General features: G+C 38.3%; 5 protein-coding genes across 12 annotated transcripts in view; 3 read left to right on the top strand and 2 right to left on the bottom strand.

Annotated features, from left to right (window-relative positions):
* Positions 1-8,400, top strand: part of ca16b (carbonic anhydrase XVI b) — a 72,663-nt gene extending 64,263 nt beyond the window's left edge. The window contains exons 16-29 of the mRNA XM_056751192.1: positions 1,148-1,244; positions 1,885-1,967; positions 2,042-2,176; positions 3,362-3,496; positions 3,579-3,739; positions 3,976-4,111; positions 4,479-4,625; positions 4,741-4,834; positions 5,378-5,454; positions 6,132-6,260; positions 6,488-6,634; positions 6,780-6,916; positions 7,086-7,221; positions 7,640-8,400. Coding sequence (XP_056607170.1) covers positions 1,148-1,244; positions 1,885-1,967; positions 2,042-2,176; positions 3,362-3,496; positions 3,579-3,739; positions 3,976-4,111; positions 4,479-4,625; positions 4,741-4,834; positions 5,378-5,454; positions 6,132-6,260; positions 6,488-6,634; positions 6,780-6,916; positions 7,086-7,221; positions 7,640-7,786 — 1,761 coding nt within the window. The 3' untranslated portion in view covers positions 7,787-8,400. The remainder of the gene's footprint in view (positions 1-1,147; positions 1,245-1,884; positions 1,968-2,041; positions 2,177-3,361; positions 3,497-3,578; positions 3,740-3,975; positions 4,112-4,478; positions 4,626-4,740; positions 4,835-5,377; positions 5,455-6,131; positions 6,261-6,487; positions 6,635-6,779; positions 6,917-7,085; positions 7,222-7,639) is intronic.
* Positions 8,401-9,176: 776 nt separating this feature from the next.
* On the top strand, positions 9,177-17,873 carry tardbpb (TAR DNA binding protein b). 4 transcript variants are annotated; one of them, XR_008906927.1, is made up of 8 exons: positions 9,177-9,467; positions 9,650-9,905; positions 10,573-10,751; positions 10,905-11,045; positions 11,229-11,399; positions 11,489-12,575; positions 13,316-13,423; positions 17,794-17,873. XR_008906927.1 is itself a non-coding variant. In XM_056749836.1 (6 exons), exons 2-6 carry the CDS (start codon positions 9,665-9,667, stop codon positions 11,981-11,983), a joined length of 1,227 nt encoding a protein of 408 aa, XP_056605814.1. In that variant the 5' UTR covers positions 9,177-9,467; positions 9,650-9,664; the 3' UTR covers positions 11,984-13,235. The 4 variants fall into 4 exon arrangements, 1 of the variants encoding a protein (XP_056605814.1); XR_008906925.1 differs by lacking the exon at positions 17,794-17,873 and having other exon boundaries at positions 13,316-13,668; XR_008906926.1 differs by lacking the exon at positions 17,794-17,873 and having other exon boundaries at positions 9,177-9,905; positions 13,316-13,668.
* On the bottom strand, positions 13,628-17,113 carry LOC130424302 (retinoid-binding protein 7-like). 4 transcript variants are annotated; one of them, XM_056749837.1, is made up of 9 exons: positions 17,039-17,113; positions 16,761-16,906; positions 16,164-16,310; positions 15,825-16,003; positions 15,603-15,704; positions 14,358-14,481; positions 14,226-14,259; positions 14,032-14,098; positions 13,628-13,924 (listed from the first exon to the last, which is right to left on the bottom strand). In XM_056749837.1, the coding sequence occupies exons 3-9, from the start codon at positions 16,234-16,236 to the stop codon at positions 13,790-13,792; spliced, it is 714 nt and encodes a 237-aa protein (XP_056605815.1). In that variant the 5' UTR covers positions 16,237-16,310; positions 16,761-16,906; positions 17,039-17,113; the 3' UTR covers positions 13,628-13,789. The 4 variants fall into 4 exon arrangements, with proteins under 4 accessions (XP_056605815.1, XP_056605817.1, XP_056605816.1 ...); XM_056749839.1 differs by having other exon boundaries at positions 16,815-16,906; XM_056749838.1 differs by having other exon boundaries at positions 16,761-16,903; positions 17,039-17,107.
* On the top strand, positions 17,346-26,135 carry LOC130424303 (uncharacterized). 2 transcript variants are annotated; one of them, XM_056749842.1, is made up of 9 exons: positions 17,346-17,467; positions 17,604-17,666; positions 17,794-17,873; positions 17,972-18,102; positions 18,216-18,282; positions 18,361-18,490; positions 19,024-19,150; positions 25,630-25,689; positions 25,905-26,135. In XM_056749842.1, exons 1-6 carry the CDS (start codon positions 17,394-17,396, stop codon positions 18,420-18,422), a joined length of 477 nt encoding a protein of 158 aa, XP_056605820.1. In that variant the 5' UTR covers positions 17,346-17,393; the 3' UTR covers positions 18,423-18,490; positions 19,024-19,150; positions 25,630-25,689; positions 25,905-26,135. The 2 variants fall into 2 exon arrangements, with proteins under 2 accessions (XP_056605820.1, XP_056605819.1); XM_056749841.1 differs by lacking the exons at positions 25,630-25,689; positions 25,905-26,135 and having other exon boundaries at positions 19,024-19,480.
* Positions 19,625-26,249, bottom strand: h6pd (hexose-6-phosphate dehydrogenase (glucose 1-dehydrogenase)). Its single transcript, XM_056749835.1, has 5 exons — positions 26,157-26,249; positions 22,248-22,915; positions 22,049-22,166; positions 21,672-21,941; positions 19,625-21,426 (listed from the first exon to the last, which is right to left on the bottom strand). Exons 2-5 carry the CDS (start codon positions 22,893-22,895, stop codon positions 20,090-20,092), a joined length of 2,373 nt encoding a protein of 790 aa, XP_056605813.1. The 5' UTR covers positions 22,896-22,915; positions 26,157-26,249; the 3' UTR covers positions 19,625-20,089.
* Between the last annotated feature and the right edge of the window lie 1,303 nt (positions 26,250-27,552).

The raw sequence follows: 27,552 nt of genomic DNA, 5'->3' as shown, positions 1-27,552 counted from the left end.
TCCCACATGTATATGACTTGCCATCTGTAATATTTTACCATTTTTGTACATGCAGTATATAGGTCTCAACTTGTTAAAGTCTGGGTAAAGTATTAAAATATGCGTTCTGAGTTTGTGACACAACAGAAAAGTGTGTTATTAACTACCCAGCCAAATTTGAATGGATAAAAAAACATCCACGTTAATAAAATAAGTCCAAAATCTTGGAAAAATAAGTAGGTCTTTCTGCTCTCAAACGCTGGGAGCGTGTCCGCTGTTGGCGCTAAAGCCACGGCCACTCGCATAGCTCAACTTGAGTCCCCAGTAGGACAAAGATTTTTACGATTTTTAAGGGAGGATTTGAATTCAAACACGCGTGAGTCAATGCGCACAATATTCATCAATAAAAAACACTGAAGCACATTTTAATCACGAGCAGTGATCCTCCTTCCGTTGGGTTTGTTCCCAACCGTCCATTCTCGTCTGTGTTGCTGTTTGCTTGTTTTTTGGCGTGAGATTTGTTTAGTTTGGCAGAGTGCGAGATTGTGAGAGCCTGAAAGCTGAGGCGCTTGATGTGACGCCTGATGTAAGGCGCTCTAGTGATAAGGGAGGGGCCATGCATGCTCGGACGCTTAACTGCATCATCGATCCATCGTTTTAGACCCGCCTAAAAACCGGTTTAACTCCACCATTCAGTACTACATACATCTGAGTCTTTGTAATGTGTTTCAGCAAAACATTTCTAACATCAAAGCTCATACAAGCCCATCTATCATTAAATCATTTAAATAAATTCATATTTTGAGCTGATTTTGATTTTTTCAGTGCTACAGTGAAATACAATGAAATATGATTGATAAAATCAAATCTCATTGGTTCTCGCATGTCTCGTGGCGAAATCCTATTGACAACTAGACATGAGATCTGTTGCCATAATTCATTATTAAAAACGTAACGTTTGACTATAGAAAAGACTTTTGGTGATCTATTCCTTTACGTTTTAGCACAATATTGAAATATTGAATATATTAGTTTGAGGGAAATCTGGGGATTTTCATCACATAGGACATAAAAGGCCAAGTTGTGTGTTTTGCATCGTGGGATGTTGTTTTGTTTTATACTTAACTTTTTCAACTACTTTTGGTTCACAATCTTACATTTTTTGCAGGAGATTCAACATTGCACATCTGAAATGAAGATTACAGCAGAACATTCAAATCATCCAGACAACAAACACAAAAACAGATACATCAACATTGCTGCCTGTGAGTTGTCTAAAACATGTACCTTCTTAAAGGTCCAGTGTGTAAAATGGTATATAATATACATAACTATGTCTTCAGTGATGTATAAAGACCTTACATAATGAAGCGTTATGTTTTTATTACCTAAGAAAGAGCTATTTCTATACACCATTGATTCCCACGGAATTCACCATGTTGTTTCTACAGTAGCCCTAAACGGACAAACTGCTCTACAGAGCGTGTTTTGTAACTATGTCACCTTCTTCGGGAAACAAGCGAAATCGTGACGACATCTTAGTCCTGTGTCAGCCAACAGTGCTTCAATTCGCAACCTAACCACTAGATGCTGCAATCTCTACATTACTCCTTTAAGCATAGTTAGTTGTGTAAACTTATCATTTTAATCATGTCCCAGTGCTGTTAAGATCTTTTATCATCACTATTGGAACGTCTCTTGCTCAATCAGATCTAAGTACAGGCACTAGTTAACTGTGTATATTGTGAATTCGTATGTGATTTTATCCTGCTTGCATGCTAGCAGAGCATCCATGATGGAGATCAAAGCTAATAATATCCATATGTCAGTCTTGCGTAGACTTCTAGCATTTCTTATTCTATTTTCATATCTATGGTACATCATTTATTATGTTTAAATTCCCAGATGATCACAGCAGAGTGAAGTTACAGCAGTTGCCTGGGAAAGACTCCAAGCACACTGACTACATCAATGCCAACTATGTGGACGTAAGTATATTTTATTGAATGTGTGTGTTTGTCTTCTTTATATCTGTTTTATAATTATATACGCTCTCTTTTAGGGTTATAAAAGAGCCAGGGCTTACATAGCTGCTCAGGGGCCTCTGAAGTCCACCTTTGATGACTTCTGGAGAATGATTTGGGAACAAAACTCAAGAGTGATTGTGATGATAACTAACCTGGTGGAAAAAGGCAGGGTGAGTTATTCATAAATATCTCACTTTTAATTGGAGACATTAATCAGAAATGCAAACCTTTTGAACGGTCTCGGTCACTAGACCCCTACTTTCCGAAACACCGCCCTTCTAAATATTTTAACCAATCTATCCCAAACACAAAATGATTCAAGGCAGATTACATTTCTGTTTGGTTTGTTTTAGATTAAGTAATTCGCCGAAAAATTTTACTCACCCTCATGCCGTCTGAGATATGCCTTCAGTCGAACACAAACAAAAATTGTGTCTAAAATATCGCTAACTTTATATAGATGATTTCACCGGTAACAACAAAAAACAAACTTAACTTCCCAAGTTCCGGTAGATCTCTGCAAAGTATCAATAACTGTTGAGTAGTTTTAATGTAATTTGATCAAATAATATACAATAAAATATTAATATTAAAATTATTTAATTATAAAAGCAATATATTATAACCAAACATAGACCAGAAATTAACTTTGGCCCAGTCACATACATCCATGATACAAACAATCTCAGAAACTTCATTAGGTTTTGTCTTCTGAAGGTGTGTCCGAATTGTTCTTATTTTGCTCAGTTTAACCATATTGAAACTGAAATTTCTCATAATCACATTGCTTTTTGTCTTGTGATAAAATATCATAGTCACAAAACACACACGTGGTTGGAATTTCTGTAATGATGACTTTTATATACATCTGTAATACCCAGAGTAAAAGTAAATTACGAAAGAACTTTCATTTATATGTGAACTATTCCTTTAAAAGTGCTTCATCTAACTTTATTTGTGAACAGATTAGTTTTGCCCCTGGTGTGATAAATTGCTTTGATTTCAATGCTAAAATGTTCTCTCGGCGTGTGTAAAATCTCTGAAACAAATCTTTAAAATCTGCCCTTTAAAGATTTTATGTTGACGCAAGCTGGTTTTTTTTGGTTTGTCTCCAGTGCGTTACTTCTCTTTAATCACCTGAAGGCTTCTGTTACACATTTTCTTGTTTTAGTATTCAAACACACATTTACATTTACATTTATGCATTTGGCAGACGCTTTTATCCAAAGCGACTTACATTGCTTTATTCTATACATTTTACATACGTATTTGCAATCCCCTGGGATCGAACCCACAACACACAATGCCAATACAAAAACTCTTGTACAAATGCTGCATTTATGTTGTTTTTACAGAGGAAATGTGATCAGTATTGGCCTTCAGAGAACAGTGAGGTATACGGACACATAATGGTGACTTTGAAGAGCACTAAAGTGTATGCATACTACACACTACGCCATTTCGTCATACGCCACGCCAAAGTGAAAAAGGTTTGTATGAGAATTCTTGGCATACTTTGCCAAACATGTTTTCTTCAACACATGCTTTGCTCACTCTCTGTGCCTGTTTTAGGGTCAAAGGGGAAAGCAGAATGAACGTCTAGTGGTCCAGTATCACTACACTCAATGGCCAGACATGGGCGTGCCCGAGTACACACTACCGGTTCTCAAATTCATCGCCCGCTCTACAGTGGCAAGGACGCCAGGCATGGGCCCTATCCTAGTGCACTGCAGGTATCATCTGCAATGAAAATTGCACCCCCCCATGATCGGGTGTCGTATGTTATGTCTGTTTCCTTCGGTGCACTTTCCAATCCACCTTTCATTAAACCGTGAATTATTGCTGAGTCCATTGTGCAAGTTTTCACAGTCCTGCGTCATTTCCAGGAGGGTGGTGGAAAGTGAGGCTGTGCTTTGTAGTAAAATGAGATCTCAATATTTATCAGACCCTCTTTGTCTGTGCCCTGCAGTGCCGGAGTGGGCAGAACAGGCACCTACATAGTCATAGACAGCATGCTTCAGCAGATTAAAGACAAAGGTACTGTCAACGTCCTGGGGTTTCTCAAGCACATCAGAGCCCAGCGGAACTATCTCGTCCAGACTGAGGTTACTACACCCTTGATGTACACATGCACACATTAAAAGGGATAGTTTACCTACAAATAAAAATCCTGTCATTTATTGTCGTTTATTCACCTTCATGCTGTTTAAAACCTTATGAATTTATTTCTTCTGTTGAGCACAAAAGAAGATATTTTGATAAATGTCGTATTGGTTTTGTGTCCATACAATGGAAGTCATTGGGGCCAATGTTGTTTTGGTCACCAACATTCTTCAAAATATATTTTTTATACTGCAAAAAAAGTCATTTGGCACGTAGCTATATTTTGTTTATTATTCATAAATATACCTTGCAAATGTCACCTAGTTTGTCTTATTAAATAAATATACTGTAAATATGTGCGTCACACAGGAGCAGTTCATCTTTATCCATGATGCGTTAATGGAAGCTGTGCTTAGCAAGGACACAGAGGTGCCTGCCTGGCAACTCCACAGTTATGTCAACAACATCCTCACTCCGAGCCCTACGGGACAAACACGCATGGATAAACAGTTTAAGGTCTGGACTTGATGACTCTGTTGTGCCTCTGTGCATCAGCATTAAGACGCTCATTTTTTCACAGCTAGATGACTCACTTGCTCCATCTTGTGGACGGTGTCCTTTGTTTCTCTAGATGTTGACGCAATGCAATTCTCACCTGGCCGAGTGTTTGAATGCCCAGAAGGACTGTAACAAGGAGAAGAACCGCACGTCTTCAGTGTTACCAAGTGAGTCGCAAAACCTTCAAGACTGATATATCAATGTATAAAAAGCTCCAGCTTCATTGCCAATATGGGCATTGCTGCATTCTCAGTGTAGCATGGATAATATATAACAGCCAATGTATGTGCAGTGTAGAAGAATGTACTTAAATTTGTCCTCTACAGAGTGATAATACTGAGGTTTTATTTCGTATAACTTTAGATAATTATTTACTTTTTATATAAATAATAAATATAAGAGGTTAATGAAATGAAGTGATCATTATAGGTGGTCAACAAGAACAAGGACCTATTGATTAAAACATTTATTATAAAAATTATCTGTTTTAGATTTGCCTTTTTTACTAAACCACAAATCCAGTATTGATACTGTTGCTGAATGTGATCATATTTAGAATTTTAGTATTTGGGGTCATTGGGTCATTGTACAGATTTTGTTATGCAGATCTGGGAACCCTGCTTTTAATTTGGAAGAATGAGTCGTAGTTGAATGATCCAGATTGCTTTGTAGTCATTGTAGGTCGTTTGTCATCTTTGTTTTTCTCACAGCGGAGCGAGCTCGGGTGGCCCTCTCTCCCCTCCCTGGAGTAAAGGGAACAGACTACATCAACGCCTCTTACATTATGGTGCGATGCTTTGTGTTTGGCTTTGCATTTGTGGAGCTTATTGAAGGGGTCATATGACACAGCCGAAACAAATATTATTGTTTGTTTGAGACGTTATGTAATGTGTATTCACGATTTAAGGCTGAAAAAACCCTGTATTTTCCACATGCCGTGCATGTTTGTATCTCCTCTTTGCCCCGCCTCTCTGAAACGCACTGATTTTTTACAAAGCTGATCGCTCTGAAAGCGAGGTGTGCTATGATTGGCCAGTTAACCATTGCCTAGTTATTAGTCGAATACTGCAAGCGTGTGATGGAACTCCTATTACCATATTTGGAACATCAGGTTCCCAAGCAAATTACTGACAGGACAACCAACCTTACTTTCCTATACATTTTGGCGGTCTTAGTCAAATCATACCACGAACTGATGTAGATTTGTGGGGGTGTGGTTACACGAGGCATTTCGGGCAGATCTGGGTGAGCATTCGCTTTTAGATAGAATGCTAATTTGTTCCGACACTTAAACTTTTGAAATTTTACATGCATGCATGGGGAACTTATAACACACCAAAGACACAGAAAAACACATATTCCCACCATATGACCCCTTTAAACAACACAGGGACTTTACTGGTATTCTGCTGGTTTCTCCATGCTGTGACATTTCTGATGATATGAATATTTAACCAATCACAGGGCTACTACAGGAGCAATGAGTTTATCATTACCCAGCATCCTTTGCCCCACACAACCACAGACTTCTGGAGGATGATTTGGGATCACAATGCTCAAGTGATTGTGATGTTGCCAGACAACCTTGGCCTTGTAAGTACAGCATTGATGGTTTAGATAGCATTAACAAAACATCTCAAAATAGGACCAGTACTTGGGGTATTTTTGGGAAATATTTGCATCTTCTACAAAACATTTGCATTCGCTAATAATATGTTTACATTTGCATGTACAAGTTTAGACCGTGAAAACAGATTACAATCCATATTGAGCCTTATATGGCAAGATTTGTGTCGCATGGCTCTGTTCTTTCTTCATAGACCGAGGATGAATTTGTGTACTGGCCCAGCAGAGAAGAGCCCATGAACTGTGTGGCCTTCACTGTCACTCTTATCAACACTGACAGACTCTGTTTGTCTAATGAGGAACAACTTGTCATCCATGACTTCATCTTAGAGGCTACACAGGTATCTCACTCCCATCCACACATTAAAAACACATTAAACAGCTCTGCAACCATAGGACTCATGTTCTGAAAATGTGTTGCATCAATAATTCAAAGGCACATTATTGATGGCATCATGCCTGCGTTATGCCCTGTTTGCTGTGCAGGATGACTATGTGCTAGAGGTCCGACATTTCCAATGTCCAAACTGGCCCGACGCATCCATTAGCAGCACCTTTGAGCTCATCAACATCATCAAAGAAGAGGCCATGACAAGAGACGGTCCTACCATCATCCATGATGAGTGAGTATGGGACATCATCTGCATTTCAGGAAATAAAGACGGGGGACCACAGCATCCCCCATCTACTTCAATCCCACTCAGCAGCTCTAAACCAGAATTTTCTGAGCGTACACAATGAATACTTACAGATACAGATGTGCATGTGGGGTTTATTGATTGTGTGTTTCAGGTTCGGGGCGGTGTCTGCTGGAACATTTTGTGCTCTGACGACACTTTCTCAGCAACTGGAGAGGGAAAGTGCCGTGGACGTCTACCAAGTAGCCAAGATGGTTAACCTCATGAGGCCGGGTGTCTTCACTGAAATTGTGAGTTAACTAAATGAGCCCTCATTACGTTCTTATGCAAGTTTGTCTGGACGCAGATGAAATTTAGAGCAAGGTCATGATCCTAGAAATGTAGTTCTTCCAAGTGACAGCAGCTTGTAACTCTTGTATTTAGTTTAAGGTGAGGGTTGCGGCTCTCATTTGAACAGAGAATAATGCGCAAAGTATAAAGAAATTCTTGAAAGCTTTTTATTGCAGAGCTGGCAACCGACAGACAAATACCATGCAATAAGTAGAAACACATTTTCAACCCAAAAGCTAGGTGCATGCCTTTTAAATCAAAAATGGGTTGACTGTATAGTTTAGGCCTATATACTGTACATCCAATAATTGTAAAAACAGTTTTCTATTCCTCCATTTAATTGAATTACTTCTCTTTCTTTTTTTGTTATTGTTTTAGGAGCATTATCACTATCTTTACAAAGCTATGCTCAACCTGATCAACAGTAAGGACTTCAGACTTGGCTTCACCTACATAGACAAACTTGGTGGGATTGTTGTAACAAACGAATCTAAACAGGCTGAGAGCATGGAGTCTTTGGTTTGAGGTTCCCAGAACACAGACAGAAGAGACAGAAGAACTGATTCCTTGAACTTTCCATGAGGCCTTTTTTCCCAGACTCTTGACGAAATGAAAAAGAAAACAAGAGGTTTTATATATGGAAAAAAATAAATTCTTTTGATATTTATTTTTGCTGCTTTTTGTTATCCTGCTGAGCGTCACCTGCTCTCCGATACACATGCTCACAGACACAACACAGCTGTCTATTTTGCACTACACGTTCAGTGTTACTTCTTGATGCCTAGCTGATTATTGATAATTGTGTTGAAAACGTTTTCGAGTATCATTACATTCTTATTGCGAAGTCTGCAGACGTGAGAAGGAGATCGGCGACGACGGCACGTTAACACACATCGGCCTCATACCCATTAAAGCTGTACACAGAGAAGCTCCGCATTTAAATTAATGCTCATCATGATGCGACTTTTAACCGTCAGGCATTGTGACTTGTTAGAATATGTTCTCTTTTTATTTATTAAGATATGCCATTTTATGTCTAACTTATATACATTATTTCAGTGTGGTATCATAACAGCAACTGTGAACATATATTGTTATCAGTAGCATTTCTATTGTTTTGTAATAAATAAAGATATTGATCAAAATGTGTTTCTTTTCATTCTTTTAGGTGAGTTTTCTAATAGTATTAATACATTACATCAACTTTACTTGTATTTAAAGCAATTTTTGTCACTTCTGATACTAACACGATGTGCAGAATGAAAGTTAGATAACCTTTGAACTTTTAAAACATGATTTATAGAGAAAGATACAGATTTGTATTAAGCAACAATACCAAAATACAGAGATAATATGTTTACAACAAAACTTCACACACAAGAAATTCCTGCAAATGCATATGTGATTGCATTAGACAAAATAAATCTGGAAAATTTCTTACTCGGATTGAGATTTAATGTAAATATATAAATAGTTATAATTTGTGCGTTCCTATCGTAAATGTAAGGAAATATATTTTTAACGAGACACAGTTTAAAAACAACAATGTTATAGGGTTTATGTAAAGGTACGTTTTAGTGCAGAAGACAAAGTAATTTATTACAACGCCGTAGCATTTACTGTACATTGCCTGTACTCATGATCACCACCAGGGGAGCTGTATGTGGTTGGGCAGCGCACTACCCTTAAACACAGGGAGTGGTCATTTTTCTTTCACAGGAAGTTTCTATATTATACAGGTGACCAACCCTTCTTTATGGCAACTGTTTTGTTTAGTAAATAATAGTTTATTTCATTGAGTTATATGAGATTATATAAGGAGCAAAACAATTTTTTTAGTTTTTCTAAGATGTTTGTTTTGCTTCGCTCCACCCCCGTAATGAAAAAGTTGAGCTCTTCCGAACATGACGTATTTCCTTCATGACTGAGGTAATGCCATCTTGATACGAAAACAGTGTTGCGTGAGTTGTATAAACAAAATATTTTCGTCGTATTGTTGCTTACAGAAAGCGGAATTGTTTTATTTTGATTAGCGCATATGAAACTTAAACGGAAGAGGGATATAATTATCCACTTCGAGGTTTATTAACTGGCTCATTCTTCCCGGGAGCCACATTTTATTTTCGGAAAGAGAAAAGCTGCTGCTGCTGGTTGCGTTAACAAAGGACTAACGTAACGTTATTTGGATCCGAGTAGTCGTTTATTGGTAACGTTCTTTGCTATTTTTCACTACTGTATAGAGACTAATATTAATCATTGCTTTATTTCGGCCCTTTAATGGTCGATTAAGGTCATATTTAACGTTAGCCGTTGCTAAGCAATAATCGTTCGTTGTGGGTCTCGCGCACGGTCGACGGCTCACGTTACGTTTCTTGTTCTCGCGCGCAGCTCGATTGAGAAGAGATGGCGGAGATGTACATTCGCGTCGCGGAGGAGGAGAACGAGGAACCGATGGAGATACCATCAGAGGACGACGGCACGGTGTTGCTGTCCACGGTGGCCGCTCAGTTTCCAGGAGCGTGCGGCCTACGCTACCGGAGCCCCGTTTCTCAGTGCATGAGGGGAGTGCGTCTCGTGGACGGAATTCTGCACGCCCCCGAGAACGGCTGGGGAAACTTGGTCTACGTGGTCAATTATCCTAAAGGTAAACTATATATTAAACACTAGTACCTCGATATCTCAATGTATAAAACGTATTATCATGTGATGCTGTACGTCATGCATTGACAGTGCTTCTCAGCTAAGTGTGCAGTGCAAACTACATTACTGAACTAATCTATTATGACCAAGTGCTTGGTTTACAGTATCACGTGACACTACTGTTGGACACAGTCGGTAGAGAAAACATTCTTGAATGTTTGTTTACATCTGCTTACCGTAGTATTAGCTCAATACCTATAATATAATATTTCTTGGGGTCTGTTTTTTATGTGTGAACTCACACAATGCATTCCGAGTGAAATTCAAACGGCAGTTTTATATAATAATAATATGAAAATCACCTTATTTGAGGCTTCTCGTATATTTAAATATTGCACAATTTATATTTTATTCTTTTTGTCAATTCTTCAGCCTTGAGTTAAAACTTTGTCTTGCATTTTAATTTGTATCTTGTATAACATGTTGCGTAATGTACCACATTTGCATTTCGTCAAGATTTACATCAAGTTGTATATTTGAATAACTTGTTTGCGTGACAAAAACGATTTTGAATCTAGTCGACTTGGCTTGCCATTTTTGATTTTCCTTTATCTTCACTGTGCCATACTGTTTTGTGCATGTTAACACTTTTCTCAACTTGTCTATTCAAGAAACCATACTCCCAGATAATAAGAGGAAGATGGAGGAGATTGATGCTTCATCTGCTACAAAGATCAAGAGAGGTGACCAGAAAACGTCAGATCTGATCGTGTTGGGTTTGCCTTGGAAAACTTCAGAGCAAGATTTAAAGGACTACTTTAGTACGTTTGGGGAAGTCATCATGGTGCAGGTAAAACTACTGTTTTGGGCAGCCTTCTGTGTTTTTGTGAAAGCAGAAATGCCTAGAAGAGCCCATAATTACTGTGTAATGCTCATAACATAAGTTGGACTGATCCAAAATGTTGTGAAGTCTATATATATATACATGATTTTGTGATACCAGGTTAAACGGGATGTGAAGACTGGAAATTCGAAAGGATTTGGATTTGTAAGGTTTACAGAGTGGGAGACTCAGACTAAGGTGATGTCACAGCGGCACATGATTGATGGCAGGTGGTGTGACTGCAAACTGCCAAACTCAAAGGTTAGTGGCTGATGTTTTGTTTTCTTTATACATAAACATACACTTACACTTGAGTCTAAGTGTAAAAAGTAACTAAATTTTACAAATTGGTGTCATGTTCTATTTATAAGCGGTTATGAAGTGAATGTAAGATTCTTATGTTGTGGGATGATGATCTCATAATCTTACTATGACCTTTAACAGCAAGGTCCTGATGAGCCAATGAGGAGCCGGAAGGTGTTTGTAGGGCGTTGCACTGAGGACATGACAGCCGATGAGCTTCGTCAGTTCTTCATGCAATATGGGGAGGTCACAGATGTCTTCATTCCCAAACCCTTCAGAGCGTTTTCTTTCGTCACCTTTGCAGATGACCAAGTAAGTCGCTATTGTCTGTTCATTGATCTTGAAATCGTTTAATTAGTTTTAAGTTATTTGAAACAACAAAACATTTTGAAATCTTCTAGGTCGCTGCGTCGCTGTGCGGAGAGGATCTGATCATCAAAGGAGTCAGCGTCCACATCTCTAATGCAGAGCCAAAACACAATAACACTAGGCAGATGATGGAGCGGGCAGGGCGCTTCGGGAACGGGTTCGGGGCTCAGGGTTTTGGAGGAAACCGTAGCGCCATGGGGGCTAGCTCCAGCAGTATGGGGAATTTTGGAAATTTCAACCTTAACCCGGCCATGATGGCTGCCGCCCAGGCTGCCCTGCAGAGTAGCTGGGGCATGATGGGAATGTTAGCTCAGCAGAATCAGTCTGCAGCGTCCGGCACCAACACGAGTGGCACGAGCACCGCTCGGGACCAAACCCAGTCATACAGCTCAGGAAACAGCAACTACAGCAGCAGCTCTGCCGCTCTCGGTTGGGGCTCCGGGTCTAACTCGGGCACCCCTGGTAGTGGGTTTAACTCAAGCTTTGGTTCTAGTATGGAGTCAAAGTCATCGGGGTGGGGTATGTAAGTTGTGTTTTGTTTTCGGTTTTGAAGTGTTGGTATTTCTAGTTTGTCTGGTAAGTATTTTACCAAGAGACTTATCTCGTCACGTTTGTTTGGGAGCGGGGATGGGTGAAAAGGGAGTTTGGAGACAAAAAAAATAGAATGTTTTGTACATTGAATGCTATTTAGTGTTTGGAGTGAGATGTTAACCAGAGTGTTACTCTAATGTGTATCATCTTTGGTGTTATGTTTTCCCCAATGTTGTATTGTCTTGGTTGATGCAACCGAAACATTTCAACTGGATTCTTATAATGCATGTGATATAGCAAAAAAATGCATGAAGAATTGCATCGTCATTAAAGGACATTTATCGTTACGTTGAAAGAAAGGAACTTGCATTTGAAAGAATCTGGTTGAAAACATTTTCCGTTGAACTTGATTTCAGTCTAGTTGTATGGAAATACTTAAAAACAAGCCTTCATCAAAATCTCTTCTGCAGTTGACATCTGAGGTTTGCCTGGGAAGAGCGCCCTCTATGGCAGCACAGTGTGGCTGAGGTCACTATCTCACCTTCCTCCCCATGTCTGTATGCTTTCATCGCACGGCTCGATGACACGGTGGGTGTCCACTTTTTTAAAATCCACATTTATGACAAGAACTGCGCAGAAAGTGAAGTTTTTTTAAACAACCCTTGAGTGCGATTGGTGATGGCGAAGAGTGAGAAGTCTGCGAGTGAGCAAAGAGAGAGAAAAAGTGTGGAGCGCACGAAGCAAAAAACTTGCGAATGCGATGAAAGAGCCGAATTTTGACTGCGTTGGTGAGCGTGTGTATGAGAGCTGCTGAATCTTCCCAGCGTCCCATTAATTGAGCCCAAAATGACGGACACTTAGTTCACATGTACCTCAAGGATTTATTTGGTCTTCCTAGGTCCCCTATTTTGCTTTTCTCCTCTAGTATACTGACTTTTGTGCTTAAATTGTTGAATGTTGTGATGATGCATATTTTTGTCTTGCTTCTATAATCCCATCTGAATGCCGTACGGTGTGTGTGCTTTATTTCCTTGTAACTTGACCTGAAAGTGTGAACTTTGATGTGGATGACATCTTCAGTGGACACTGAGGGGGGGAAACGTGAGTGATTGTGCAAGTGCGACCTGTATGTTGAGTGCTGTGGATGTCTGTGGAAGTCCTCTAGATAATGTTGCTCAGTGTTTTCAAAGGCATTTTATATGACTTGTCAAATGAAGGGAGTGCTTCAATAAAACTAATTTGAATAGATTGCTTTGTTTTCTCATGCTGGTTTGTCACATGATATTTGAGAGTAAAGATTTAAAAACTAATTGAATTCACACATTTAGGGGCCTGGAATATGGATGGCCGCAACTGAACCCCAGGCGGGAAGTCCGTTTGGGGATGGAAGAAGATGGAGGATGCTGTGGTACCCCATTACAGCAATAGAACCTCTGGTAATGGACATGGCAGAATTTATAGGTCCCTTAACATGAGTTGCTTTCGAAGTACATGCTTAAGCTTAATGAAAAAATTACTCCCACCTAAATGTTAACTGAGATTCAATTGGTTTTGATCTGGTTTAAATACAGTAACAATGACATTGAGACAAAGTCCTTTTCAGGTCAAAGTATTTAATCTAGCTTCATATGGAACACATATGCTTTCAGGATTCTTTATTACAATAAAACACAACCAAACACTTGTTTGTTTGAGTAATTATTCAAATGTTTCATTCAGTTGATTAAATGTGACTATGTAAAGTTGGTTTATTCTCACATTATCATGGGACTGATGATTGTATAAATATTGGTCCTTTTCCATTAGTCCTCAACTTCATTGTCCTCCTCTGGTTCCATGTCTTTGCTCTTCCTCTTTGCAGCAGTCTTCTTCCTCTTCTCCTTCAGTTCTTGGTTGCTCAAAGCCAATTCTTCGCTTTTCTGTTGAATGTAGTTGGACTGTGAAGATAAAGGGCACAACTAAGTTTATAGAACTGTACATTTATTTAGAAAGAGTAGAGCTACTGCACTCGTTAAAATGTCAAATATGTTTGAGGTGATCCTACCAATGCTGTGGTTCTCCTAGCCGTGAGCTTCACATCATCTACTGTAACCGTGTTTCGTTTAGCATGCCTGTATAAACCCAACAAACATGTTAACGTTACATTTTATTGACTACATTTCACTACAAAAGGAAAACAATTAATACGTTTTTGGTTCGCTTTAAAACGCACAAGATATGAGAAGGGTCAACATTTACCTCGCGAAAGCTTCCAGGTCCTTGGCAAATATATCTAACGTTAGAGGTAACGTTAAGAAACATAATTGAAGTAATTATCATATTTAATCGTTTTTATTTAACTCAATTACAACATGTCAGAGAAAGGCTCACCACATTGTCTGAATGCAGTCTCAGAAATAGCAGCTATGGTTTGTTTGGTGATTTGTTTCTCGCAGTCTGAGGCGATGTTTTGACAGAGACAGCCGACTGTGTAATGAATAGCAGCTTTAAGCCTCTAAAAGAGCAAAAACATTGAACGTGTGAGAGAAGCGATGTTAAAATATGTCAAAATACAGAGAGTTTTATCATGTAGACATTACGCATTAGTTGGTCATTTTACCTGCTTTTGTGCCTCATTGTCATCCATCTTCATTAGATAAATAAGTCGAAGTTCAACTTTACGTTTCTATTTACGTGAAGTTGAAAATTCCGCGAAACATGTTTTACTCACGTTGTACTGCTTCTATCTGCCTTTCGCATCAGCGCCCCCTATTGGTGTGGAGCGGAAGTTACCTTAAAATGATCTATTTACTGGTGTGGTTTACATCTGTTAACTTTTAAGGACATTTGTTTGGCTCAAATTCAAACATTTAATTGAAGTTTAATTGGCTTTACCATGTGCATTTCTTAAATATATGCTTTTAATTATTTTAAAATTGTACTGTATTGATAAAGTGTCACTATATAGGCAAGTGTCAAACGTTTTCAACCACAAGACTGAACAGTTCTAAGGGTAGGGTGTATTTGCTTGGCATGAAATTAAATTATATTTGTTTACCATTATATACAGTTCATCAGTAAATTACTTTGCTATGTTTGCTACCATTAAATGTTTTTGTTGTTTTAGACAATTCACAAACTTGTGGAATACAGCTATTTAATGCCAGTTTTCATTTTGACAATGGTCCACACGTGTGCATTGACCTGTACATTTTTGCTAGGAAATTAAATTTTTCTACCCAGACAAGCTGTGTCTATACAAACATACATTAAAAAGAAAAAATATATCCTGCAGAATGTGCTTTATTTTGATAGATTATTATGTAACAGTTATATGATATTAAAACGTTTGTTGGAGCAACATTTCCACAAACAGCAATGCATCTTGACGTTCATGAAACCTTTTGAGGAAAGTTGTTATATAAAAATCATGTATGACGTGTGTTACGTCATCACGGAATCATTAAGACTCAACATAATAGTTATGAATCAACCACTTCTTTTGTATGTTTGTTTGCAGATCTGGTCTTCACATTTAAGCTCCTTAAGAAAAAAGTTGATGGTGGTTAAGCATTTTAAATCTTAACTACATTGAATTTTTTTATTCCTGTATCATTGGGCCTACATTTGACTTACAAGGTAAAGATTATCTCCGTCTATCCAGTGCGTCCAACCTCGGCTCTTTTTTTCACCTTTCTGCACACACACAAGTTTGTCGTTATCCCAGTTGACTGTTGTCTGTCAAAAAAAAAAAAGATATCTTTCGTTTCTGACACAGAAACTGCTCTTCTAGACTCTGACCGCACACCCTTTCATTGCCATGCTTTGGTTTTATTGCATGTTGATGTGTAGGTTAACCTGGCATTTTCTGTTATCCAGACCTTTGGTGACCTCCTCAAATTCTTCGCCGATTTTGAAAGAACAGGAGTAGTTTCGGAAGGCTGTTAAAGTTTTAATGTTGAAAGAGTCTCCATCTTGCTCAATTTTTTTCTGTGGCTTGAGCATGCCCGCTATCTTTCGTGTGGCGAAATCAATTCCTGTATTACCAAGTTTCAGATGAAATCCACATTCTTGGTCAATATGCACGCAATACAATTTTCATTTGACATTGAAAAAAGCTAAACAGAAACATGTAAATATCTCAACTATTTACGGTATTTAATCTACTGTTGTACATTTTAAGCAAAAAAAACTCACCAAGAGCCACCATGTAACCTTCAATGTTTTCATTGTCCACTATGTCCCAGGTTCCACTGTAGTTAATAGGCATACTCAAGGTTTATCCTGAAGTGTCACTTTCACACGGTTCTATTTTCTGACTGAACCAAGAGCCTTGTATTTAACCTTATATATGTGGAAATGAGAGAAACAGATGTGATGTGTCGTATTTCAGTGGATCTGTGTGTAGTAATATGGGTCAGAGGTGATTCCTAGAACACAATGGCTATTTTAAAGGCATGTTCAGAGGGGCTTTTCTCCGGGGCGGAACAAAACTTTTGCACATTTATTGCACATGTTTCTTGGGAAAAGTTTGGCAAGCTGAGATCACGTGTTCATTTTTCACAACCATAATTAATTTTTCACCGCGGAGTGAAAATTGGCAAGTGAATTTTCACATTTCCCTCAAAATGAAGTGACTTGGACAGCCATTTGTCCAAGAAATTCTAGTCAGGAGGATGTAGAAAAACAGTGATGTTCTCCCCACTTCCCAATATTTTGTTACTGGTTAAGAGTTCTAATATGGTAAAAAGAACAATTTACCCCAAAATTGTATTTAATTCATAGGTTACTCACCCTCATGCCATCTTCCATTCTTCCTTATCGTCTAACAAAAATTCAAAATAATACCTGGGCTCTTCATACTGTTGTAATGGCGGTCCAAAAAGCACACCCATCCATCCATAAAAGTCATGCACAGGATTCCAGGGGGTCCATGTCTTCTGAAGTGCAAAAAAATACAAATTGAACATGAATTAACATAAAAGTGTTATATTTTTCTTTAACCAGGATGCAAAAGAGTCATAATTGTATTGTGGTAAGCGATTGTTGACATTAATAATAAACAGCTTTACCAGTCACTATATCTATTTATCCCAGACTCTAACTCTCTGTGTTCTGTTGTATACTTTATGCTACTCTGAGGTTTTCTGTATGTAATTTCCTGTCGAGTAAAGCTTACATAAAACCTTGAGAAAGCTTAAATGATACCCAGCCTAACCACTAGGTGACGCCTTTTCACAAACCCAGCAAATCTTCTCTGTTTTCCTCCTTGTCGTCAGACATACAGGCAAAATACCTTCTGGTAAGTACTGTCAGTGTGGCTCTCTTCAGTGTTCATCACCACAGCAATTTTAATAAGTTTGTAGTTGTATGTAACAGCGACATCTACTATAAGTATAGTACAGAGTCATCTGGGATGAAAGGACCATGTTTCATCACTTCTTACTTCATGCAGCATTTCAGACCAGCAGGTGGCTTCCAAGAGACCAGAGGTTGAAATTGTAAGACAATAAAATTGTTTATCTGTCTGTCCGTCTGCAGTTAAACATTATGCCACATAGTCTACTATTTAATCTTAATTGCTCTGTTGATAGGGAAATTGTATGATATAAAAATGACATTGTGTCTCTCTGGCAGTCAGATCGTTCTTTTCATCTTTGTGGTGCTTTTCCTGGCACCACAGTTTTACGTCTTGTGCAGGCAAGTGCAAATGTGTCTTTGCAAAGTTGATATGATATTATTCCTGTATTCCAATCCGACCTTTGACATATATTGTAGATCTGTATTCACATTTATCTGGGTTTGTCTAATTTTCATGTGTTCACAGGCCAAAGTCTTCACGATATTGTGAAAAGCCACTGTTAAACAATTTAGTAGTCTTCATTGTGTTCTCCTTCATAGCAACAGGTAGTCTTTGATTTTCAGTACTTTTTAATAATGGCTCATTTTGAATATTTTTCTCTATTTTCTATTTTAATGGCACATTATCATCCCTCTCTCTAAAGGTTTGGCCGTAGCTCTCACCCTCACCGATCCAGTTCCCAAGATCATCAGGGTGGCGTATCACTCATTCGGTTTGTTCTCGTTTACCTGCGGCCTCTGTACGGCCATTCTTACCCTGACTGCACCTCAATGTGTAAGTGTGCTTTATATTAATCATGATAAATGTTTTCTGAATGTACTTATTCTAAATCGAATATCTGATTAAACATCCGATTTTATTCTCCAATCTCATTTGATCTTCGTCAGGCAAACACCACCCCAGAGTTGTATATATTTTCTTTGGTGGTCTCTTGGGCTTGCATACTCTCAACAGGTAAAATTATATTCTCAGTTAAGACAATTCATCAAAATCAAGAGTTTTGGGAAACGTGACCATTGTTCTTTTCCCCAGCTTTCTTTCTTATCAGAGGAGGCCTTTTCCTGATCCACAGATTATTTCCTCATTGGTCATAGGATACTTGCCTCCGGGGTGGAATATGAGTCAGTCTGTCTGTATGGCCTTCAGCTGACACTGAATACAGGTGCATCTATTATTCAAATGGGTGTATGTGTTCTAGACGGCGGCTAGACGCAGATGGAGTCCATTCAGTGACACGCCCTTTTAATAATACTAACATAGCTACAAGTGAGAAGTAATATGCTGGCAGAGTGTTGTTTACTTAAATGAAATTTATCAGCCATTGTGTGAACTCTGGAAAATACTCGAAATCAGAGATTTGTGGTGTTTTTTGTGTGTGTTTCTGGATTAAATTCATGATGGGAAATTACGTGTAATATCATGTATTCAACATCATGACAAGTTACTTTAAATGGAACAGCCAGACCTTGATCCAGTGTCAGTTTAGAAATGTGTTCAACCTGTCAGCAAGGCACATATTTAGTTTCAAATACACACCATCATTCAATTGTTCAATATTAATATATATAAATCAGATATAATTTACTGTAAGGAAGACATGCACAGTTAAATCAGACATGAAACACAAGGATTTTTATGTATGACCATAAATCCATGTACTAATAATAATAATAATAATTTGTTACATTTACATAGCGCTTTTCATGGAAGGGGGATCTCCGCAACCACCACCAATGTGCAGCATCCACCTGGATGATGCGACGGAAGCCATATTGCACCAGAACACCCACCCCACGTCAGCTAATTGGTGGAGAGGAGACTTGTACGTGTTATATAATGCTATTACTCAGTACACCTTTTTAAAGTGGGTTACTATATGACAATACTGCCCAACAGAACTCCTGCAGCGTCTCAAAAACTTTAACAATTTAAAACATTGCTGCTGTGCTGTCCTTCTGAAACCTCATATCTCCATATTTAGTGATTTAACTTTTTTGCCACATGTCATAGGTCACACTTAGTGTTTCTCACTGGGTTTTGCAAATATCTAACCAATACAAAGTATTTTTCAACTTTGTAATAATTTAAAAAGTTGTTCGTTTTCCGTTTTGTGACAAAATTTTGTTATGATGGGGTTTCAAAAGGAAGGCCACGATATGCTTGTGAAAATATAGTCATAGCGGTGCATCTTCAGATATACAACAAATGTAAGCCATTATGCCATTTGGGTAACATCAAAAAATTGTTTTTAAGCTGTTATAAATTATTTGACACAAAGCACTCTCATTCAACAAAGTAGTTTTGGAATGACTTTATCAAGATAACAAGCGAAACTCAAAGCAGTCCAGTAGAAAAATGTACACTGAAATTCACAGTATGACATCATAGGTAATAGGATTTCTCTACATGAATGTGTCTGATCACTTTTTGGTCAAAATGTTTTTTGTAAACAAGTGCTTAATTTGGAATGCATTATTGTATCAGTACTGTTTGTTTAATTATTTATGCTTTTGTGAATAGCAACATTATATAAAAATATAAAATTTTAATCTAAAACACTTTTTTTACTCGAGGCTACAGATGTTCCTGAGATTCAGATTTGAAAAGCACAATCATTCATAATGCAATCATTCAGTAAAATTAAAGGTTTGCAGTCACAGCACTAAAATAACAAATCCACTGCAATTCGTATGATCCTCAATACAGCATTTCATTTTAACAAGAGGCCTTGATAGGTGGCTTTATTGATACTGATTTGTATCTACCCTAACAGTGCATCATAGTCTATGTACCATGTAAGAGTGCCATTCTTTGGCTGTACTTTGGTTATGGGATACTTAGGCGATTCGCCTTTAATACGGCTGAGCTGACTGACAAGTTCATGTTTACCTTTTCCCATAACCAAAACACCTACCCTCCGAGCCTTATTGATAGCTGTGAAAGTAAGGCTCATCCTCTGGTGAGGCTTAATCGGACTTTCCGTAAGAGTAACCAATTGTTCATCATCGCTGTCCAATTTGGTGTCTTGGAACAGCGATGCAGTATGGCCGTCATGGCCCACGCCAAGCAGAATGTAGTGGAAGCTGGAGGTGTTGATGAATTGCTTGATTTCCTGCTGGTATAGTTTTGGACCACCATCTTCCTCCACGCAGGACCGTTGGTTTAGCTGCACCGGCATGGGATGGAGATTAAAGTAGGGTATGCGGATATGGTGAACCAGAAGATCGTGAATGGAACGGAAGTTAGAGCCGGAGTCTGTGTGTGGGATGCAACGCTCGTCCACTTGCCATATGTGAGTGTCGCTCCATGGAAAGGTGTAGAGGTCCAGGGCGAGTGTACGGAGTAAAGCCACCGGGCTGGAGCCGCCAGACAACGCTAGATGAAACTGTCCTTCCTGTCGAATGGCCTCTTCAGCAGCCATCAAAAGATCAGATGCCAGCCGCTCCACCAGTTCCTGCGCCCAGGCGGACACCATTTCAGAACTTCTGTACTTGCCTTGCATCACCTGGAAGTTCTCTTCCGCGCCCGGCTTGATGATGTGGACCACGGCCTCGTGGCTGAAGGACACCTGGCGTCCGCGCAATTGAAAGTTCAGCAGGTTGCTGTTGGCCACACCACCGGGGTACAGACGTGGAAAGACATGAGCCAGGCTGTGGAGGAGGGGAGTCCAGAAATCCCAGGAAGCAACGAGTCCCTCTGTACTAATAAAGCTGTCCTTGCGTCCAATTAGGACCTGTGAGATCAGCTCGCAATAAGCTTCTCTGAGCGCTACCGGTGTCTGAATGTAATAATCACTGAGTGGTAACCCCAGCACATTAACATCTTTGTTTTCTGTGACCTCTTTCCAGTCATGGCTCGCTAGGTTTGGTTTGAACAGGTTCTTGCTCACAAGAATTGCAGGGTACTGAAGATTTCCGTGACCTAGATAAAATAAGATCTGCTTGGCTTTGCATTGGATATCCGTGGGATCCTGGACGCAAAATGTGTCACTCTTAAAAATGACACGAGCATATGCAACCCGTTCGTCAAGCGCCTTGCCAGACATCATGAAGATGGGGATGCCATCATACCTTGCATTGCTGACATGAATGACCACACCTGTAAACATATTAACAGCTATCAAAAACAAGCCAAAAAGTAAATTTACCAAAAAACTAATTGAAAAACGTATTTGTGGAACAAAAAGGCAATTATTTGAAGGTTTCTTGTCTAAGATTTGTGCTATATGGGAAGAGTTGTGTAATTTTTTTTTAAACGTTTCTATTTTGTGTTTCACAGAAAAAAGGATACTAAACCTTAAGAAAAATTCCTTTAAAAATTAAGAATGAAAAACGTCTGCAAACCGGCGAATGTAGGGGTCACACTGTAGTAATCCTTCGTTTTATTGAGCTCCTCTTGAACTTCTCCATTGTACGCTTGATACTGGCCTATGACTGCATTGCTTTTATCTATGTTTTGAAGGGAAGCCAAGAACTGAAGTTTGTTTTGAAGAATCTCTGCACTGTTGGACAGGTTTGCGGGAAGGTTCATTAACATCAGGGTCATGACTTCTGTGAGGTGGTTCTGGAGCACGTCCCTGATGACACCATATTGATCGTAAAACTGAATGCGACCTATGAATATATGACAACGGTGGAATTCCTTCAATGTCAACATGAAATACAAAAAGAAAAGCTATACGGTGAATCAATACTTTAAATAAAAAGTTAACTTGCAGTACCTTTTGCATCCAGTGTTTCCTTTAATACAATTTCTATTCTCTCAATATGATGGTTGTTCCAGATAGGGTCAAGAAGTTTTTTGTTCTCTTTCCTAAATGACAACACTTTAGAGACAACCTGTGAGACACAATAATACAGCATTTATTACTTCCAAAGCTGAAGAAAAATATATAATGTGTCTATGAAATCACACTCTACCTGCTTTCCTAAATAGTGATCGATCCTGTACATCTCCTCTTCTTTTAGCTTTACAGAAAGTTGTTTGGCAAGAAATTGGGCGCTACCAATGTCATGCCCAAAAGGCTTCTCCAGCACAACCCTCAGCCACGCATCCGGTGCAGGGCGACAGGTGTTATTGATCTTTTCTGCAATGTCTGCATATGTGAAAGCTGGGACGGACAAGTAGAAGAGCCTACCTGCCTCCACCATCCCCTCCTGCTCCATCTGCTGTCTGATGTGCTGGCTTAGCTTCTCATAGTCCTCTGAGGTGTTCAGTTGCCGATACTGAGCGAGATGCAGAAACTGGTCTTTGACCAACGTGCAGCGCTCTGCGGAGAGCTCTGGAGGGCAAGGCAGCTCCTTCAAGATCCCAAACAGCAGAGGAGTGGCCTTCTCGTCGGGTGAAAGGCCCCCGCCGTAAAATGAAAAGGTGTGTCCTTTGCCCACCTGGTCTGCGTAGAGCTGGAAGAAGCCTTGCCACAGGTACTTCCTGGCCAAGTCACCCGTTGCACCCACGATGACCACAGTCACATGACCAAGACTTTGCTTTGGCTCAGCAATATCTGTGTGACCTCTCTGCCAATAGATGACGGCCAGTAGCACCAGTTCCAGTTTCATTCTCAGCATTTTAATATCAAGCACTGACCCTTTAAAAAATTAAAACGGTTGGGTGTTTAAAACAGCTCTCTATTACTTTTATCAAACTATTGAATGGTTTTTAATCAAACTATTATAAGTAAAAATATATACGAACGTCCTCAAATTTGTTGGTACCCCTCCACAAAACAAAGAATGCTTGAAAAATAACCTGAAACTGACAAAAGTAATTGGCATCCAATTGTTTATTCCATATTTAATACTAATCAGACATTATATTCCACATAATATTGTAAATATTAAAATAAATTAAATTGTCATGGAAAAAAATAATGGGACCCCTAACCTAATATTTTGTTGCCCGGCCTTTTGAGGCACTCAGTGCAGTAAAACATTTTCTGTAGCTCTCATTGACACTTCGGAACCTGTTAACAGGTAGTTCGGCCAACTCTTCCTGAGCAAATTGCTCCAGCAGTCTCAGGTTTGATGGGTGCCTTCTCCAGACTGCAAGTTTCAGCTCTTTTTCCATAGATGTTCGATAGGATTAAGATCAGGACTCATAGAAGGCCACACTTATCCATTCTAGGGTGATTTTAACTGTGTGATTTGGGTCATTATCCTGTTGGAGGACCCATGACCTGCGGCTGAGACAGAGATTTCTGACACTGGGCAGTGTTTGAGAATTTAAGGGACCCTGTGCCAGATGCAGCCCAAAACATAACCGAGCCACCTCCATGTTTCACTGTAGGTGTGGTAATCCAATTATGCATTATCTTTTCTAAAGGGTACCAGCAAATGTGTCCAGACCATTTTAGAATATCTTTGTAGAAAAAGCAATAATTCATCTCTTTCCACAGCTTATTTGCTTTATTCGATCACATACCAAAGGCTTGCAAGTATACATCATACAATAGCTTTTAATTTCATCACTCTTCAGGAGGAATAAAGCATTATTTCAATGAGCAGTAAGGGTACCAACAAATTTGAGCACGTCTGTATATAAAAAATAAACAATTTTAAGTATATATTAGTTTTATTGGACTAATAATAACTTCATTGGCTTTTTTGTAAAAGGCTACATATCTCATCAGTAACTTTGTATAACTTTATGCAAATATTTACCTGATGATAACAAACCGCTAAACTTAGGAGTCAGCAATGACACTTAAAGTCATATTTAAACAGAATCATAAATGTAAACTTTAAAGAAAAATTAGGACCAAGCTGCAGAATTTAGTTAAGACTGTTCATGCTATTTAAAAAACATTAAATTGTTATATAATGTTAATTAGTAACATCAAGCATGTAATGCAGTGAATACTAAACACAAATAAATAAGTATAATACAAAATAAAATAAATGTTAATTACATATAGCAGGTAACTTCACTGTCCAACATCAGTTGGTGATTCCTCATTTTAAAAAGACACACTAAGTTCAGTAGTAATGAGTCATGTCTACAAGTCATGGTTCCTTTATAATGTTCAACGGTGCGTGAACATCCTCTTCTTATCTTAAAAGTTAGATCATGAATTGTATTCCACTGAACATATGCTCTCTGCATACATTCAGAATGTGTTGTCATTGTTTAACTATGAGCCATAAGAAGGCCAAATATCTATTGTGTGTGTATATTAAAATAAAAACTGTGTATCATACGCAACTGTCATACCTGAATATACTGTTTACTGTCCAAATCAAGGTTACGCCAAGAGCCACAAAACAAACAGAACTCATTTACAGAAAAAAAAGATAGCGAAGTTTACACAACCCTGGTCCAACAAGAATGACTTTGAGGTATTCCAAAAACCTCACACTAATCCTGTCATCCCATGAGGAAGATATTTGTAGTATTGTTTTAGGTTGTAAAATATCTCCACACATATCCTCATCAAAAAATGTAACATGCCACGTTACTTCCAGACAAATAATGCATCTGGGTTCCCTTGTATAAAACATGTATACAACTCCATCTATGTAAATTCATACTAAACGTCATGAAACTTTAATTTATAAAACACTGATTTGACTAACGTACATAATTTAGTGTACGTTTTTAAAGGTTGATGTTTTTGCAATCGTCTAAATAAATTTTAAAGGAAACAGTTAAACAGAACATGTCTTATGTTATGTGAGAAGGCAAAAGATGACTGAACACACACAACCATTATGCTTAGACAGAGCAAGCACTGTTTACTTAATTGGGTGTTACAAATTGCCAAACATACAGGCAATATCTTTCCTTAAAATAAATACAAATACTTGACTTAAAAAATTGACTATCAAGTGAATGTAACAGGATGAATTAAAGTTCATTTAATTTTACACAACAGAAATTCAGTGCATCATATAATCTGCTTATTATTGTTTGGTTATTAAGCGGTTATTTATTTATAAAACCTATCTTTTAATTTTTTTTATTAATTTTTTTTGTCATTTGGCAGATGCTTTTATCCAAAGCGACTTACAGTGCACTTATTACATCTCGATGAAATATCTCTATATAAATATGTATATATATATATTTACAAATATAACACAAATTTATCCCAGTATTTATAAAATACATTGCTTACCGAGGTTTGGGTTGTCTTAAAAGATTGCAAATAAAGTTATTATGAGTAAATATTTGGTGTTTAATATTTTTGCAAGTTTATTCAGACACATACTGCAAAGTAGGAGTATATTTTACCAATTTTGCTATACAAAAGTAAAAGTGAAAATTTCTGATCACACTTTTACGTTTGTTATATTTAATTAATAGGTGAATGAACTTAAGGCCAGCGATGCCCAAACTTCTTCATTCCAGGACCCACCTAGACAGGTATAATCTATCTTGAGACCCACCACAATATTTTGAATGGAAATATGGGGAGAAAATACACAATTATCCTCTATAAATAGAAGAGTTTATATTTCCTCTAAATAGAATAAATGACATTTAAGCTTCCCAAACTATCTAATGGTAAAACATCAAAGCTATTGTTATTGCCAGTCATTAACTGGACTAAGTTTTCATTAAACTTGTGTGTCATTCAGAAGCCACGTGACTTTCCACGACCCACCTCATGCCACTGTGCGACCCACAAGGGGGTCCAGACCCACAGTTTGAACCCTCCTGCCTAGTAGACAACTAATAGAGGGTTGACGTGAGTGTGAATGCAACGTAGACGAACAGGAACTTGACAGCACCTGCTTTAATATTATAGACAAATCCCAATACGTAGCGATATCACATACTGACAAATGCATACTGACAAAAATGAAAACTAAGACACAATGTGAACATACCTGAATCCCCTCAGGACAGTACGGTGACAGCACGAGCAGCGTAGACAGGCTGACAGCCACATACTACACACAAACGCTTCCAGGAGGTTGTCACGTGATCACGGGGCGGGTTAATCTTGTGGTTTACGTACGTATTTATTTATTTAAAAATATATTTACTTTTATAAAGATAAGATAATATATTAATAGCACTGTGTCTTTGGATGCTTGGTGAAGAAGAAGAATTTATTCAGTGCAGATACGTTATTGGTGTAAGCTATTCAAACAGGGGAAATTAAGAAACGAGCGCGCGATGTTCAAACAAACAATTAAATTGCTCGATGGTACCAGTTTAAAGTCCGTGTTAAGAAAGCATGTTATCTGCTTATTCAAAAACTGTTAGTGCTGAATTTGGAGTAATGCACTGCGTGTGAAGATGAGAAATTCCAATTTGTTTTGAGATAAAAACGTTTTTTAAATGCCTACGATGCAAAATGATTGTGTTATGTAGGTCGGTGCCCAGAGGGGGGCAATAGTTGCCAATAGGTTTGGAATCTGTGTCAAATGTGGCCTTTCATAACATTTACTAGGTGTCAGATTATGAACCACTTTTATATTACAATGAAACGTATAGCTTATTGAAATTTGTCACAAAAAAACATGTCACAACCGCACATTCAAGACATGGAACCTATTGCACTGCATATTTCACAATAGATTGAGCAATGAGTTTTCATCAATGTGATCTTGAAGATAAATAGTTACTAATGTGTAGGCCTACATGTGTGTGTTCCTCTTCTTTACAACACATTCCTGTTTTTCTTTACAGAGAGAGAGAGAGAGGGAGAGAGAGAGAGAGAGAGAGAGAAAGCAAGTGCTAGGCAAAGTAAATTCAAAAGAACCACTGACCTCAGGAAACATGTAAAATCACCCTTTCAGTCTGGTTTTGAAACTCTCAGAATCTATTTTAGTCAGCACACCATGTCTCTTCTTGCAAGTATTAACTCTATTAAGAATAAAATATCATGCTATGACATAATATCATGTTCAATTACTTGTATGGTGACTAAAATCAACTTTTTACAAAATCAACTGATAAGGTCCACCTATGAAAGCGGTTCATTTTAGTTCTTGAAAAGCTTTGCGCTCCTTGGATTTTGGCCATGAGACCTCAATAAATGTGTCTTGTTCTGAAGATCTGGATTTAAAGGAATAGTTCACCTTTAAAATGAAACTTCGGTCATCATTTACTCGCTCTGTTGTCATTTTAAACCTGTGTGGTTTTCTTTCTTCTACAAAACACAAAAGAAGATATTTTGAAAAATGTTGGTAAACAAAAACCGTTGGTCCTCGTTGACTTCTATTGTGTGAACGTAAAACCAATGCAATTCAATGGCGACCAACGATTATTGGTTAC

This window comes from Triplophysa dalaica, chromosome 6 (assembly GCF_015846415.1).
Source record: "Triplophysa dalaica isolate WHDGS20190420 chromosome 6, ASM1584641v1, whole genome shotgun sequence".
NCBI lineage: Eukaryota > Metazoa > Chordata > Actinopteri > Cypriniformes > Nemacheilidae > Triplophysa > Triplophysa dalaica.
Note: the sequence above shows the minus strand (reverse complement) of the source record. Positions and strands in the feature narration are given on the sequence as shown.

What these genes read in the sequence shown, in the direction of transcription:
- LOC130424302 (XM_056749837.1), bottom strand. Translation starts at nt 16,236, where the DNA reads ATGCCTATTAACTACAGTGGAACCTGGGACATAGTGGACAATGAAAAC. An exon ending in TGGATAACAGAAAATGCCAG is followed by an intron (nt 15,705 to 15,824) that starts GTTAACCTACAC and finishes TTTTTTTGACAG; the next exon opens with ACAACAGTCAACTGGGATAA. An exon ending in ACGGAGATAATCTTTACCTT is followed by an intron (nt 14,482 to 15,602) that starts GTAAGTCAAATG and finishes TTGCTCTTTTAG; the next exon opens with AGGCTTAAAGCTGCTATTCA.
- h6pd (XM_056749835.1), bottom strand. Translation starts at nt 22,895, where the DNA reads ATGCTGAGAATGAAACTGGAACTGGTGCTACTGGCCGTCATCTATTGG. An exon ending in ATCACTATTTAGGAAAGCAG is followed by an intron (nt 22,167 to 22,247) that starts GTAGAGTGTGAT and finishes TGTGTCTCACAG; the next exon opens with GTTGTCTCTAAAGTGTTGTC. An exon ending in GGAAACACTGGATGCAAAAG is followed by an intron (nt 21,942 to 22,048) that starts GTACTGCAAGTT and finishes ATATATTCATAG; the next exon opens with GTCGCATTCAGTTTTACGAT.
- tardbpb (XM_056749836.1), top strand. Translation starts at nt 9,665, where the DNA reads ATGGCGGAGATGTACATTCGCGTCGCGGAGGAGGAGAACGAGGAACCG. An exon ending in GGGAAGTCATCATGGTGCAG is followed by an intron (nt 10,752 to 10,904) that starts GTAAAACTACTG and finishes TTGTGATACCAG; the next exon opens with GTTAAACGGGATGTGAAGAC. An exon ending in GCAAACTGCCAAACTCAAAG is followed by an intron (nt 11,046 to 11,228) that starts GTTAGTGGCTGA and finishes GACCTTTAACAG; the next exon opens with CAAGGTCCTGATGAGCCAAT.
- LOC130424303 (XM_056749842.1), top strand. Translation starts at nt 17,394, where the DNA reads ATGTTTCATCACTTCTTACTTCATGCAGCATTTCAGACCAGCAGGTGG. An exon ending in GTTCTCCTTCATAGCAACAG is followed by an intron (nt 17,874 to 17,971) that starts GTAGTCTTTGAT and finishes CTCTCTCTAAAG; the next exon opens with GTTTGGCCGTAGCTCTCACC. An exon ending in CCCTGACTGCACCTCAATGT is followed by an intron (nt 18,103 to 18,215) that starts GTAAGTGTGCTT and finishes GATCTTCGTCAG; the next exon opens with GCAAACACCACCCCAGAGTT.